This window comes from Netta rufina (assembly GCF_964035555.1).
Source record: "Netta rufina genome assembly, chromosome: 5".
In the NCBI taxonomy this organism is placed as follows: domain Eukaryota; kingdom Metazoa; phylum Chordata; class Aves; order Anseriformes; family Anatidae; genus Netta; species Netta rufina.
The window spans coordinates 10,765,482-10,782,832 of NC_140128.1; the positions used below are offsets into that span (position 1 = coordinate 10,765,482).

The 17,351-nt window shown below is 35.6% G+C and overlaps 1 protein-coding gene across 1 annotated transcript in view; it reads right to left on the bottom strand.

Moving 5' to 3' along the window:
• NELL1 (neural EGFL like 1) overlaps positions 1 to 17,351 on the bottom strand; it is a gene marked incomplete at both ends in the record, with an annotated part of 286,983 nt that overhangs the window by 181,177 nt on the left and 88,455 nt on the right. The window contains one exon of the mRNA XM_084287507.1: positions 15,163 to 15,291. Within this exon, the coding sequence (XP_084143633.1) occupies positions 15,163 to 15,291 (129 nt within the window). The remainder of the gene's footprint in view (positions 1 to 15,162; positions 15,292 to 17,351) is intronic.

Below are 17,351 nucleotides of genomic sequence, written 5' to 3' on the forward strand. Positions count from 1 at the left end.
GGGTTCGTATAATTATCTCAGCACTAATAGCTTCCAATATGTACAGATATATTCTCTGGTGAAAGCTTGAAGGGAATACATGACTCATAAGAATCAGGGAAACAAAATAATGAAAATGAGAGGTAAACAATCCTAAGAAAGATGAGAGAGAGATAAAGAGTTTGAATTTCAGGGGAAAGGATTTTGTTTGTTTTAGAGCACATTAAGCAAAACAATAATATATTTAAAGGAATCTGAACAAAGGGGGAAAAAAAAAAAAAAAGAATTAAAACTGAAAACATGTAAACCTAGGTCACATTTAACATAGCCAAATTCATCCTAATCATTTTTTATTAACTTTCTTAAGCCCATAAGTATAAAGAAAATCATTTTCTACTTTCGAAATACAATGATCCCTATGACAACTGGTATAAGGTATATGCAGCTTTCGTGAGAGAGTTCAGGACAAGGCATAAAAACCCGCAAAAATCTTCAACAGAACAAACAAAACAAATTTTAGATTAAAGAAATGGAAGTAATCAGAAATAATGAAAACAAAAACAGTGATGCCTAATCAAGACATCGAAGGACAAAATTAAGACAAGACGGTGAAGAAGCTCCTAGAATAACCAAAGGGGATTTAGACACTTACCCTTTAGCTAGGGTAACTGCCATACTAACTCGAAGAATGGCAGGGTACCTTAGTGGAAAAAAATTTGAATATTAAAAAAATGAAAGAGTCACAGATCAATAGGAAACTAACATCAGTGTAAGAGTTATCTTCAGATACTGTAAGCAATCTTGTACTCAGTTCGATTACTTGAATCTCTGTTTCTTTTCAACTTTTTTTCCAGGTTTAAAGAAGGTTATTAAATAAATGTAGATGCCTTAGAAAAATGTACTTTTTGAGAGATTTTCAAAGACACCTAAATACCTAAACCAAATTTGTCTGTCAAAAATCTTACAGAATAAGAGGAATTGTTCCACAAATTAAATATACACTTCAATATTTTATTGCATACATTTCAGTTGTCAATAACATATAGTAAATAAAAATAAAAGTAATATAAAAAAAACTTATTTCTTATTGTTTAAGCAGTTAGCTTACTTTTCTACACCTACTTCAGCCTACTTCCTTGCATTATCATGCTGTTTGTTATCTATCACCGTCATCCAGTAAGCCACACAATACCCCAGGAAAACAACAAAGGATTTTGTTATCACCTTTATCAGAGTTTCCAAACAGGAAACCAAAACCGAAACACCTGCACAGAGATACACGAGGAAATGGGCAGATCCTACATCCACAAAGACCCACGGTAAAGCTTCCTTTTCGTATTAGGACAGTGCAGTTGGACAAACCAGTTGCATTTTAAGTTTCAGTTCCAATACGGCTTCTCATGCGATACAGTAATACAGTAACATATTGTTTTTTTCTGTATTACAATTATAAATGTGTTTCCATAAATGAATTACACTGAAAAAGCATGGAACTGATTATTCAGAAATAAAACTTAATACAAATATATAAAACAATTATGCCTCAATTTCAGTAATGAGGAGAAACGTATTAAAATTACTTAAAATTGCTATAAACCAGTGTAACTCGACTACATCTGGATTATATCAAAAGATGAATTCTTCTTAATAAAAGCAGAGTGGTTTGCACTTAAATACTCTGTATAGTCAGCGCACCATTTAATTCAAAATTTATCTGGAAAAAAAAAAAGCCGTATGGAGAAATGCCCTGATAGGATGTAAAGTGTTCATGCTGAAATTTGGAAAAGGAAATAGAGTTAACCATACAGCAAAGCCTTAGGTTAGCAATAATTTCCAATAATTGCTTACCTTTTTTGCTTTGTTTTTATAATGCACATCAGTTTTGAATATACAGAACCATATCAGTAAGACACTCACTAGATCTTGTGGAGAAAACGTGTCAGTACAAACTGACATGTCATTAGACTTGTGGCTTGGTGGTGTTTTTTATTTCTTTTTTAGAACAAATTTTCTTTTTCCATCTACTGGGAACAACACGTATACACACAAAGAAAAAGGCAACAGATAATATTTGCTGAAATAACCTTCAGTTATGCTATTAACAATGGCAAAACACATTTTCTATTAAAAATAATACAAAATAAGTATTTTGACAAGAAACTGAATGATTTCTCCATTTAGTATTTTTGACCAAATATTAAAACTTAAAAAAAAAAAAATAATAATAAAATAAATTAAGTTGTAGGGAGAAGTTTAGTTTGTTGGCATTTCTTATTTGCTTGCTTGCTTTTGAATCTTCATGGTATACCAAGGCCTTGGATTTTAATCCTGCAACTGGTGAACACAAAATACCTGGTAGATGTCCTTCTCTGTATGCAGCAAAGCCTGTGACCAACATTACAGACCCTGGGCACTCTAAGTTTCCTGACTCCCCAAAATCATCCTCCCCCTAGCCTTTCACTTCCACCTTTTCTATAGAGACTCATCTCAGTAACCTTCTCCCAAACTGAGGGGGAGTGGTTTGGCTGCCTGTCCTGCCACTGTCCTCACTGGTATCTCTACTCCCTTGTGGTTCAGTGTCTGTTCAGGAAGCACCAGAACCTCAGACTCATCTGTGCAAAAAAAGGTTGAAACTTCTTACAACCGTTTAAAAAATAAACGTTTCTCTGACACACCACAGTATTCAGAACTGTTCCTAAAATCCTCCCTGAGGAGTGTGATGCTATTTTTTCCCGTGATTCCTAACATCTTTGAACAAAGCTGAACAAAATGACTTTCTACACATACTTGACTGCCTCCGTTTCCTCTGGACTCAACCAATACTCTAGGTTCAAATCAGAATCCTCAGTCCTTCATAAGGGTCCTCTAATGAATTAAGTTTTTTCCTGCGTTCCCAAAACTGATTAGCATTTGGTGGTGGTGGGTGTTTTGTTTGTTTGTTTTGTTTTTGTTGTTTTGTTTTTCCTTTTCAGCTTATAATAGCTATAGGGAAAGAGCACAGCCCTCCCTCCTCTGGCCTGCCCGTGACAACCTTATAGTTAAACTACCTAAACATCAGAGCTGTTCTTCTACTGACATATTGCCAGCACAGACCTTGAAGTAGCTAGAAGACATCATTTACAAGCTCATTTTCACATGACCGCAGTTGAAGCCCCATCCAACAACGTGTTTATGAACAGGCTGTTATTTGTACAAAGGCTTCCATGCCACCAAAACCACTGTTAAAGAGCGGTGGCTTGAGCATCAAAACTGTACATCAGGTTACTTTCAAGTAGCTGACAAAGTTTACAAGTACTAGTGCTTAAAACAGATTTTCTTCTCATTTCTAAACTTTCACCTGTGCAGAAGAGTTACCCTCTCTGCACTCCCAAACACTGCAAGAAGTAGCCATAGAAAATTAACAGCATCTGACATCCCTCCAGTGCTCGTGATGCAAAATACAATACTGTACAGGATAAGAGATAACTAATCACCAAAAAAATAAATAAATAAATAAATAAATAATGTTGGAAGGGACCTCAGAGGTTGTCTATTCCAACCTCCTTTAGAAAGCTGGGCTAACTTTGGACATCTGGTTACATAGGGTCCACCTAACCATAGGTGCACAGTTCTTTAAAAGTACAGCAACTGCCCAGACACAGCCAGAATACGTTCCAGAAACATCCTCCAAATCATGCTAGACAAGACTTGTTCAGTCATCCAAAATAAATGTACTGGCCCGTTACTGGTGCGTGTTTTTCAGTTAATACTTTTGTTATTTAACTTGTTTCTTGTCAAGTTAAATATCCACTAGCTTTTAAAAGAAATGACCTTCCAGGTAGAGAAAAACAATTAGTGATGCACTCTAGAGTAATGATTTCCTTCACAAAACAGGTATCATAACAAAAGAAAAGGACAGCCAAAGCAACCTTATCTTGTGTTGATTGACATTTCCATTTCCTAGAACTTAAAACCATGTTCTCAAAATGTATTGCTCTTGCTGTTTTGTGCTATTGAAGCTAGTTGGACTTGGCTGTAGTACTTTATCCCATCACTTCTCTCAAATGCTCAGACTGTACATATCAGTAAAAGCATCTGTACAAGGTATATTCAGCCCTTTTGAGCCCACTCTGTATGTTTCTCACAGGAGAAGCTACGGTTTCTGACTATCCTGCATTCAAAAGGGAATTCAGAGACAGTTTGTTTAATATGCAACCCGAAAGATTTTAGATCAACTTTAATTGTTAATGCTCTTCGCTATTTTCAAGAGAAAACGGCCTCAAGATAATTAGATTTATACTTTCTAATATTTAAAAAAAAAAAAAAAAAAAAAAAGAAAACTTCAAGGGAGGAAGGAAAAAATCTGATATCAATTCTTCTCTGAAGTGGGGAGACCTCCAGATGAAAACAGATGGCTTTGGAGCTAGGTCAAATCACAGCACCTAAGACACTGTTGCCCTATCATAGCTTTTTCCCAAAAGCTAGGGCCTCATATGTAGTCTGTGGCTAAAATGTGTAAGTACAATTTGTCTTTGTAACACAAGAAGTCAATGAATAACAGGACCCTACGACTCAAAAGCACTTCACTGGTCCCCAGAATTTCCTAAAACACAACCCACATTCTGGCAGTCTTCACGTTCACTTCGTAGGTCTGTGAGAAAGTTGTTATTCGGTCATAGAAGTTGCTATTCAGTGTAACTCAAGTCTTTTGTGCTACAGTAGGAAAACAGTGTTGAATATATGCACACACAAATATGTCACAGATATAAAACTTGTGTCATTTTTGATCAATTCCAGTTATGCTCCAAATTTTAAAACGGGCAAAACCTCAGCACAACAGAATTATATTTTAGAAGCTAAATGCACAATTTTTAGCAACTTGTCTAAAAGTACTGGTGCCTTCCATTCAAGTTCAAACAATGTTTTCTTCGTATACAAATACTTCAACATTTTATAGTTCAGCTCAGCCATAAGCAAACTTCTGATGGTCACTGGAAAAAGGACTCAGACTTTTGTCTTTGCTTCACTCCAACTGTTTGAGACAAATGCTTACTTAGTCTAAACTGCCACAGTTCCACTAAAAACTTTCAGCTTTTTCCTTCTCCACTGATGTCAACAGAAATGTCAGAGTTTGCATGAGGTAAGGAGCTACTCTAATAATTTGAAGAAAGAATGTTGGCAATATCAGGATGCATACAAGGTCTTAATGGGTAAAGAGCAGCAAGAGCTCTTTCTGCTCACGATGACTAAGAAAGACTTATAATGCCACCATTTCTGGCATCAATTCCTTGCTCTTTCAGTGCTGGTACATGTAATGAGAACAATTTGTTACAAGGGTCATTACAGAGAAAGGATAATGATGCTGACCCAGCAGGAAGATACAATAATATTTCTCTTCTCCTACTGGTCAGCTTTTACAATTAGTAGCCAACAACATCACCAGGTTTTTGTTTAGCACATTTACAAGTGAGATGAAGTTATTTTTTCAAAAGTAAATAAAAATGAAGGCTGTGAAAGCGCAGTTTATAATGTAATCTGCTCCACATCTATTCCTACCTACCCCCCTCCACAAATCCAAAATTACACAAATGTACCTCTGTCCCCTAATCTGGAGTCTTGGAACACAAAAACATCTTGAGTTATCACATTGAAGGGGGAATTCAACTATAGATTGGAAAGACAGCGAAGACAGACAATGAACTAAAACACCATTGTTCCATTGTATACTACAAGTCATTAGTTTATTCTTGGCAAAAGAAAAAAAGAAAAAATAAGGTAAAAAGCCAAAATTTATATAAGAGATAGCCAATTATGTTCAATACAACTGAGGAGAACACTACTCTGACATATAAGAGTGTTTATTGAAGGGGAGACAGCATCCCCATGCCCCTGCATATGAACAAAACTCTCAGCTACCTCACAATAGGTTTTTCATTGCCATTCTGAGGGGGTGAGATCTCCTTTAATAGCAATGATTGTAATGTATTCAAATGCAACTTACTAACATAAGAACTGACAGTTCCAAAGTCGAATTTCTTAGGAGCCATAATTATTTATGACACTTCATTACAACAACTCTAAAGCATATGGTTACCTTATTAGAAATTAAAATTCATTTTCATATAAATCTCAGCATGACATTACACCAAAAGAATTTAAGTTACTCCAGAGGATGGCAAGTAATTTCACTTATACTGTTCCACAGCTTGCTAGTTGGAATATGAATTTCAACTAATTTACTTTTAAGTATAAAAGCAGTTTTGATAATGCTAATAATCCATCTAGAATCATATAGCGCATAAACATTTTCCAAGAAGCTTCTAAATCTACTTAGTATAAAAATGTTGACATTTTTTCTTTGAAAACTTTCTGTCCACCAGCAAGCATATCATCTCCGCCTATCAATGTATGTAATTACTTTGGGGAAGGATGTTTGTTTCATTTGAAATTTTGTCTCCTTCAGTAACAGCTCACAGTGCAAGAAAACTGCAATCTCATTTACTAAAGCACATAAACAAAGTACAATTTGGGTTATATCACCAAGAGAAGGGACTTCCAACAATACATAGAATTACATCCATGACTGAAAATTTAAAATGGGTGCTGCCAGGTAACTGAAGTCTTGAAAAGTAGGTTAATAAGCATTATTTAAAGAAGCTGTGAACTATATATACAAAAAAATGCTATTAAGTCCCACTTTTATGAAACAGTTGAGTAGTTGTTTGGTTTTTTTTAGTTGTTAGATTATTTATTAAGTTCCCACGTGAGGACTTAATTCTGATTGAAACACTGCCATTGAAGTAGTTGTTGCAGCAGATGGTTATCTCAACTGTAACACTTTCACATTCTCTTCTCCCACCCTCCTCTTTGTTTCAGTTTCATATTGTATTCAAAAATACATTTGCAATGAACACAATGATTTTCCACCAACAGAAGTCCCATTTTCTTACCCTTATATAATTTCATGAAGTATCCTGTGCATACACTTATGCATGTATGTACATCTATACAGCACAGAACATTAGCTTATGATGGCATGCAGTGAATAACAATTGCAGAAAATACAGGCGCCTTGTGAGAAAGGTTTTTTGAGAAGACAACAAAGAGAAAAACTATCATTACAAGCTGATCCAGGAGTCAAGTCGATGGAAATGATCCAAAACCACAGACACGTATCACTGCCAAGCAGGTTTCTGTGATACCACATAATGTTCATGTCACCTCCCAAGCCACAATGAAGTGAAATTAAAACAGATGCAATGAAAACACTGTGCGCGCATGTGGAATTCCACAATAGATTAATTAATTTTACAGCAAGAAAAGCATCAGCTGAGGTTTCCCATCTGACTTGTGCTGTGAAGGCATTATGCACTGCAGTTTACTTCTTACTGACTTTAAACTGCTCATGAAAAGTTTTGCACACTAAAGAGTTATTGGCTACAGGACGTGAATGGTCAAAGAATTACACATAAGAGGTAAGATTTATAAAGAATTACACATAAGAGGTAAGATTTATGAAACTCTCTCATCTTAAGAACCACAGCAGAACTTAGATTCTACAATAGAAGATTTCTTTGTTCCTGTGTATTTTGCAACAACAGAAAAACTTTCTTTGGGGGGTTTTCATTAAAACTGTGCTGTTTTTTGCATTTGGTCTTTGCATTCTGAACAAGCCATTATTTCTTCCTGATTTTGATGAGGATGGGGTCAACCAAAAAAAAAAAGAATCTTTTCCCTCTACATTTTGCTTTCCTTTCTATATGAGTTTCAGAAAACAAGCAAGTTTTCTGCCCAAACCTCCATCAACGTAAGCATCTTCAGAGTGGAATTTTATAACATATTTACATATCTACCTTTCTGTAAACATTTTCCTGATTATGTCCAACCACGTTAAGCTGAAATGAAAAGAAACAAAACAAAGGGATTCCATAAGTGTCTTGGACACACAAGTTAGAAGGAAACTAAATGCTGCTTTAGTTGGAAATTAGCAGCATAATCCTCAAGTTCAAAGCTTATTGTCTCAGACTGAGAACTAATTCGCCTTACGTATGTAAGTTGAATAATTTTCTTGTGATATCTCATTACATCACAGGAAACAATACTGTTTTGCAAACCTAAAATAAAAAAAGAATGGGATCACCTGCTTTACAAGCTTAAATACTTATATAATTCACCTGCAGAGCTCTAAATCAAAATACACAAAATGAGAACAAAGAAAAACGAGAGAGAGAGAGAAGAAAAGTATTAGCCATAGAGTTGTGTTCTTAAATAAGTGAGACACCAAGCTTTATTTAGCCTGCCCTCAGAGGCCTGGGGCAAAGAGCAGAGCTTCCAGCCCCACCATGAAGTGGAGATGTCTCTAATCCTGAGCATGCCACCTGCCTACAGCTCTCATGATGTCATGTGCAGTATCAGGTTGTGGCATAAAAGAGACCAGACACCTAACAAGGGAGAAGAAGCTATAGAAGGCAGTATAGTGCATCAGACAGACGGTTTACCTGGTCTGTCCATGTTAGATGTTTGGGTTCATGCTCAGGGGCGAATAAGAGCTCATTTTTCACCCCAAGGCTCTCGTGTTTCTCTCTTATATTAGCTTGACTCAACAGAATTGCACTCAGGTGTGAGATTAAAGGCAGCATTGATGAGGATAATGGGATTACAGCAACCTGTTCTTCATTATGCAGGACATAATTCTGCCAAATGTTATACTCTTTTTGGTGGGACTGCAATGTCCTAAGAAAGAACTGAGAAAGGTCTCCTGCAATTTAGATTGTTACAAACTCTATGAACAGCTATACTTCATCATTAGTCAACTACAGTCACATATTGCCACGTTGACTTTCACTGTCCTAAAAACAGTCACATTCTCTTGAAAAGAGTTATGTGCAAAGTCACCTAACATAACTACGAGTGACCAAATCTAGCCATTACTGGGTATATTTTGTAATCAGGATTGTCCTGTTTCATATCATAAATTCTGAAAGATTCAGAAGCCCCAGGAAAACTTTGGCTCTCATTCACACAAATAAATCTAGAATAAGAAAATAAATTCAAATATATTATTCACTCATGTTTTTGAGGGTATGCCGATTCCGAAGTCTTACGCGTAGCCACCACATTGAAATACAGCCTTCCTCAATGCTACAGTAGACATTAGGCACAGACTTTACAGTAACTCTACCTCTGCTGGGGGATAACACCTGCTTGCTCATACCATGGAGCAGCTTCTTTCTGGGTCTACTAAGAAACCCCAAACAGCTGACGTACATCAACTGCTTAAAGCTTGAAATGAGTTTTATGCCATTCTGTTTCTGGCCTCTCAAGCATGACTCTCCAATTTGCTTTCATTTAGTTTCCCTCTTTCTGATTTTATGAGCCACAAACTTGGACCGCTGTAAAATACATAATGATAAATTATATTGTAAAACAATAAATTATTTAAAATTCTTTCACATCTTCAGCTGAATGAAATTCAGAAAAGACTGGGATTTTTGTTTTCAGGGCCTGAAATGGGAACAAAAAAACACTAATGTAATGATCACGCTTCACCCTATCTGTGCCATCTCATTGCCACAACAAGATTTAATGAGCACTACAACTAGCATAGTAACTGCTAACATTAACATAGGTAAGAATAAACATAAACAAAGAATTATCATTTCAGATTATAGAAGGTATATTCAAATGAGTGATTGTTAAACTGTGAACATATGCAGAAATGTTAACAACCAGCTTCAGGACATTCAGACTACTTCAAGAAATTCTGTTATTATTTATAAAAATTCCACTTTTAGGCACATAATTCTGGCCACAATTTTAAAAGTTTTAGAAGTCAAATGGATAGGAAGAGTTCAACAGTTAAGCAGTACAACAGCTATGCAGTATTGAATATAAAAAAAGACATTGAGTTAAATAGAGACCAAATTCAGTCAGCAAGATCACAGAAGGACCTAGAAATTTCACATTAATCCTCTATTTACATCCATCTATTAACTAACAGGAAAAGAGTCGGAGGGGAAAGATCAATACTTCTGAAACACTTCTGTATGTGGCAAGTTACAGTGAACTAATCAACTAAGAAAAACAAAAGATGAAAAACATATTTAAGTCTCTATGTTAAATCTTTATGCTTGCCTCTAACCTTGTGATTATGAAATTGCATATAGAAGGACACACTAAGCAAGACAGAGGTGTTATACAGTCAGAATATAGGAACGTACTTCAGTACAGGCAATCACCCATTTTCAGGATTCAATATTTAGTTCATGTTTCACTGCACAGATAGATAAGCGATCTAAAAGGTAATAAATGCTTCAAAATCAAAAATGCAATTTAGTATTTCTTTGCAGTAAAAAAAAAAAATCTATCTGAATTGCTTTCCTATTTCCTAACTTGGCAAATATTCTGTAGAAGACAACCTATCATGGACTAATCTGAGTATACTTTCAACTACAAAAAGGTTGTATGCAGCCTACTTCTGTGTTTTACTGTTGTGCTGAAGCAAAGGTATTCCAGTACTAGTTAGCTTACTGTAAAGGGAAAAAAAGTATATAAGAGAAATAACATTGCATTACTACAAAATGAGCAGGTTTTCTGACAAGTATTTAGTCTTTGGGTAGCAATTCACGGCTTCTGTGACGTTTTTGAAATGAGCAATAATGAGCACTAATTTTATAACAAATTAATATAAAATGTTTGGTGCACAGGAAGGGAAAGAGTGATTTAGTTACATGGCTTCTGAATGAAAGTCTTGAGGGACCCTAGAGCACACCATCAGGTCAAAATACAGGAATAATTCTCACAAACTTTAAGGCTTTTTATTTTTTAACTCTTCAAGCTGAGGTAACATCAGCAAGGTGACCTTGAAAGGGCATATAAGGAAACTACCTATGCTGCCTGAATTAATCTCATGTGAACACATTTCACACATCATCTTCTGTCACTAGTAACTTAATCAGTAAAGGAGGAGAAAACAAACAAAAAAAGCAACACCAGGCATTCTCAACAGTACATCTGGCCTCCAAACTTTCAGCTTCTTTAAAGGTAAAGCAGTCTCACCCAAGACATCCTGTCCTAAACAGTGCAACAGGCTGCTTCTGCACCAAGTTTTCTTTATATTCTTATAAAACAGCTTTATTTTGCAAACTGCTCCTAAAAAAAAAAAAAAAAAAAAAAAAAAAAAAAAAACAACTCGGATTCACACAGCTCGTTTATACTCTTTACACCAAGAACTAGAAGATATCCTAGAGAGCATGTGTCATCCCACTACAGTATAAAGGGGGAAGAAGCTCTACAATGAAGTAATACAGCGAGAATATTAATCTTTACAGGCCCACTTCAGTCAGTGGATCCATTTTTATATTATATCCATTACCACAATAGCGTTCTGGGGTGACAGTGGGGAACCAGAAAAGGGAAAAATACTGCTGTATAGCATGACAAGACATCTCATGGTATGCTACCCTATCACTTTTACTAGTTGCTTCCTGGGCGGATGAGTAGTTGTGCATGAAGGAAAAAAATACTAATTTTCTTGTTTATGATCTCTTGTCAGCAAGAATAGACATGTGTTATCCTAACTGGGAGATTCATCCCACTTCAGATTTAAACAGCTCTTACAATCAATCAGAGCTCAACTTGAATTAGGTAATAATCACTTTTGCACCAACCTAACTTTGCAGGCAGAAACGGGCTGTTAGTATTCAAGCAGAAGGTAGCAAAGAATGCAGAACTGATATGTGGAGGGGGAAAAAATGATTCTTGCTTTTGCTTCTGTTTACTAGGGAATACACAGCAGAATCTCACAGAATTGTTTTCAGAAAGATGTCTCTCTGCTTCTTAGCATCTAGAACATAAGGATAATCATGCTAGAGACAAGCATTACTTTTAGCTGATTTGCCTTGCTTTTTCTCATTTCATCTCTAAGCTTCAAGACTCTCCTACTTGCCAACACTTTCCTCTCTCTTACTAGATTTTTCAGGATGATCCTATTGGTATTTGTGAACTAGTAACAGAGTCTGGAGCTTTCTAGCTTTAACGGTGTATTGACAACTTGCTTGTCTACTGTACACATCACATAACATGCCTGGAAGAAACAGCATGACACAAAATCAAATGAATTGCCCATTTTGGTCTTGCTTTTGCCACTGAAATACTGCACCATTTATAACTAACACTCCTGCATGCAGCTTGCAGACCTCACACGGGTGCTTGTATTACATGCTAAGTCATAGCTGCAAGTGTTCACAGTGCTTGTATCCTGCAGACACTGGGCTCTGGCTATTTGGGACATTCCCAGAGTTTATCCACGCATATGTGACAAATAAACAGACACTGGTTTAACGCTTTTGCCTAAGTATCCCATCTGTGGTTGAACCTCCATCACTGTGGCTAACAGAAATATTTCTATACGTCTCCCTGCAAATGGGAAATGCTATAACTATGTAACAAAAATGCAACAGGCAAATAGACAGAAAATTGCTTTTCAACTTTTTAATTGAATATATTGCATTTACAGAACACATAGAACCTCCAAGTACCACCTTCATTCATTACAAGCATTATGCACTTGTTTTCAGAAACCATCTCCCCTAAAGACACTTATGTTATTTCAAAAAAAGGAATACTAAAATTTATCCCACCTGTATATTTTGACATGAAGTGCTAACTGTTTTAAGAGTATTTAGTAGGAATGAACAGTAAGAGCATTCCGGGATTAATTTTGTATTTCCCAATTTTGCTAATACCAAGTCCCTGACAAACATCAGGAGTTTTCTATTTTTTTTTCCCCGCTCTACTACAAACATGAATATGGAATGTTAGGGGGGAATAGGGTGGAAGGACACAAATACATGTGAAAACATGAAGAGGACTTAAATGCAATTCTTCAGAGATCTTACGAGACTGAAATGATGCCATGAGGTCCAACCAGGATAAAACTAAGTAAGAGTGAGCTCAAATAACAGTAAAAACACAGGGAAGGTGAAATAATACCATACATTAGAATTCTCACACACAAGTTTTTTCAACTACAGTGGAAGTCACAAGAAATGTGGAAAGCTCTTTCAAGTTAAAGATCTGGAGTATTCTGAACTAAGGTGCCACCTACCAGTACATGTCACAAATACAAACTAGTTTAACCTCACCTTCTCAAAGGAAACAGTAATCTTGTACGCCTTTTAAGTTTAAGGGCTTAGGAATCACAAAGACAAAATGAGAATTACAGCTGAGAATATCTTCCTTGCTTCCACAGATGTTTTATATGTTTATTACTTCCTGTTCGGGTGTTTTTTGTATTCAGTTCTTACACAATACACACAGAAACCCAGAACTACACACACACACAAGCAACACATACTATACCAACATCCTGCTAAATTCTACCATCAGATGCATGCCTATGGCTTCATTGATTTGAGTAACATCTTCACTGTGAAGCTGAGAACATTACACAGCCAGCTATGAAATTATTCTGTTTAGCAGATTAAACACAGATGAGAGAAATTAGATTAGAAAGGCATATAGAGCAATTTTGCAGAAAGCTGTTCTAAGGAGCAAAAACCCTTCACAGAGCTGAAAGGAGTCACCTCTTGGCTAATTGCTTTGTCAATCTGTAGTTGCCCTTGTTAAAGCCTCTTCTCTTCTTGATATTACCTCCTAAAAACTACTCTCCATCTAGCAAATTTATCATTTCATAACAGCTATAAATACACTTTTGCCTATCCCACCACCTCAGGCAGCAGAAAAGCTGGTTTTATTCAGTTACCTCATGCTTCAACCACACACACAGCAGCCAGGGATTCGGGCTGCCCTTCCAACATTCAATGCAACACAGACCGGATATAATTCAAGCTAATTTCTTCAAAAAGAAGGACCGCCACTGCCACTAGTAATATACTGCCAACATCTCCAAAATTACTTGAGTCAAGGTTTTTAAACTTCTGCCATAGAAGAAAAAAAAGAAAATGGAGACAATCCGCTACTAGACTAATAAAAACACTCAACATTGATTTTTCTTAAAAAGGCAAAAAAGAACAAGCACTGACTTCTGCATCAAGGCTGATAAAGTGCCTCATTACTGTCTTTTGATTTCTGAATAGACTTTGCAGTACCTATATAGCAGCTCTTCTTTTTGTAGAAAAAAAAAAAAAAAAAAAAAAAAAGATTCATAAGGTACTCTGCTGCCTGCCTTTAAAAAAACACTCGCCAACTGTTTTCCAGTCAGTGAAAGTTCATATATAGGACCATTCAAATTATAGTTTGCAGAGAACTGACTAAATGCCATGAGATTTATAACTGCAAGTTACTGAATAGCTTTATGAAATATTAAAGCAGTCTTGTTCACTTAAGTATACTAAAAAGTCTTTTTATGGAAGTGGGATTATTTAAGCCCAGTCCATGCATGCCTTTTTTATTCTTCCATCCTGTCTTCCAATTCTTAGTGGATTTTAACAGCTTGTCAAAAATGTCCATCACCACTTCTGTTGGAAGCAAAACCTAGCGAAATATTTTTGACAAAGTATTTTTAAAACTTCCTATGATGGCCAAAAGATTATATATTGTAGCTTAATATATACAAGAACATATATACAGAAAACACCAAGAAACAGAAAGAATAATGCTCCATTGCAGCCATTCCTGTGATGATATAATACATCAACAGAAGTACCTCGGTTTCACTCTTCCCAGAAACAGGTCTCTTTTGTATCATAGGAAGACCATTTCAAGTAAAGTACCTGACCCACGGAAGTACTTCAGGAAGCACATCAGATGTGTAATACCATTTCTGTATTCAAGCCTCAATACTCCTTCACACTTACCTTTCTCACAATTGCCTGCAAAATATCCTCTTCCAAAGTTAATACATCTCATAAAAATGTCACTCTCTATAAAATACTTTACAAGGTAGGTGCTATTGTCTAAAAAGTAGTGTTTTGAAACTTATAATGACAGCATGACTACGGCATGCCAAGATAAGACTGCAACAATGAAGTACAGCAATAGGTAGGTAATTTGAATAGTCCAGCATCACTTTCACCTTTTTTGGTAATGCCTAATTCATATTTATATGCTGGAAAAAAAGGTGCCTATGATATTTACCATCATGAAACCGAACTTTGAAATATAATTCATTTTTGAACCATTTGTTTAGTACTGTTTCTGAGTACATTGTTAAGAGGACAGGTTTTTTCACATTTTGTTTACCTTCACAATATGCAGAGTCCCCTTGGACAGAGAGGTAACCATTCTTGCATTCACAAGTAGCTTTTGTGTTCCAGTTTTTGCACTCTGAATTTTCACCACATTTGTGTCCCTCTGCACAGAAGTTATGGCCTGAAATCAAGGAACAGACAAGAAGTTATTAAAATAGGCTTAGTTCAGGTATTAAGATTTTATATTTATATCGACTGTATTATTCTCTGAAAATGCTACATAGTAGAAATTCCCTCTATAAACCAATCTGGTGCAAACAGGCTTTTTGGATTCCTCTGAAGAATTTGTACTCAAGTAAAGTCATTTTGTTCAAAAACATATTTGTATGACTCACTTTAGTAAGAAGAAAAGAACTTCAAAGCAGGAAACCATGTCAGTACATTAGTTTCCAACAGAATCTATGCAGAATCTATCAATCTATCAGAATCAATCTCTGACACAAAATATAACAGTAACTTACACCAAAAAATATAATGAAGTGTAATAATAAGAAGTTGACAATTCTCTTACTGTGCATAATCAAGCAGTTGTTCAGGTGAGCAAAACAAGACCTTGCATTAAAACACAAAACTGTACTGATAATCAAGACAACCGCAAGCACTGTCTTTTAATCCTGTCATGAAAAACTAGCTGGATTGTTTTTACAGTCTATAATTAATCCACACATCATGTTTTGTAGTGCAGATTTTTTATTTATGTCTCATTTCCTTGACACAAATTCTCAATAGTTCTTTTTTGCGAATGCCTTCTTCTATCCCACATATTGACATTTCTAATAGCATCATGAACTTTCCTAGTCTCTCGTAAAAATCTCACAACTGGCTGAAGTTCTTCTTTCAATTGTTCTCTAAGATGTGTCAAAATCTCTCTCTGCTGAAGTTTAAAAAGAAAATAATTGCAACTTTAACCCTTTAAAGGCACTCCATTGGAGATACTGTAAGTGATAACTAAATACCTTACAGAACTTAACGGGAATTCCACCTCACCAGAGTATTTTTTGATGGACTTTTCTCTGTTAACATCCAGGAATCTATTTTATTTCCTTGATACATATAAGCAGTATGGTACTTATTTTTCCTTTATTTTCCCTATTTTTAAAATTTTTTTTCCCCTCCTTGGAGGAGGGAAAATTTCTTCTTGCTTTTTTTGTTTTGTTTTTCAGCCTTAAAAAAAAAAAAAAAAAAAAACACTTATTTTTGCGGAAAGAAAACAGAAATGTTTACAGGTGTGTGTGTGCTATGCACACCAGAAACTCAGACTACATGCACTCTGATTTGTTCTTATATCAATACACAAGAACAGTTTCTGCCAGTTCTGATTGATCATAAAGGAGCAAACCAAAAGTTCTAATTCATTCACCCTAAAGCTTCTAAAATCCCTTAAAGACAGCTAAGAGAAAAAAAAACTGTTGATCTAGACTTGTAAAACCTAAATGCCAGGTGCAGATCTTCATTCATATCTTTTCCTCTGATGTTCTTTAGCGAACTTCATAAGACTTTAGCTTGTACTAAATACAGTTTTTTCTACCACAAACAAAAATTCCTAGAGCTTCCCTGAAGCTTTTTCATTCATGGGTTTATATGTGTTTTTAAACACACACTTCAGTCATCTATTAACTTGAAACTCAGATTTTGTCACTTCAGTGAACTCAGATTCTATGAGTCTGGCCAGGACTGATGACCTAACATTGGGCTGTAAGGTCACCTTAAGAAAACGTAATACTTGTCAGTAAGGAGAACACTTTCTCGGGATCAGTGTCCAACTCTGCACTTAAACTTCATATTAATTTTACTAGCAACAAGGGTATCTTCCTTGTGCTAAGTTGTTCTTTCACTGTAATCTAACTTGCATTTAAAAAGAAATGTCTTTGCATCTCCTTTTGTCTCTGTTAATGACAACTGCAGATATTTCTTCTAATCTTCATTCATTTCACAGTCTGGTAAAAAACACTCAAGTATTCCAGATACAACCTTGTCAAGCCTGGGTACATTTTACACTGTGGTTTTCCTTTTTTTTTTTTTTTCTTTTTTCTTTTTTTTTCTTTTTTCTTTTTTTTTCTTTTTTTTATTTAAAAAAAAAAAAAAAAAGGGTGCATAAATGGCTAAAGGCAGCGTAATCACAATCTCAGTATTTGCCTTCTTGTTTTCGCCTTTATAATTTTAATTGAAATCAAACACTGG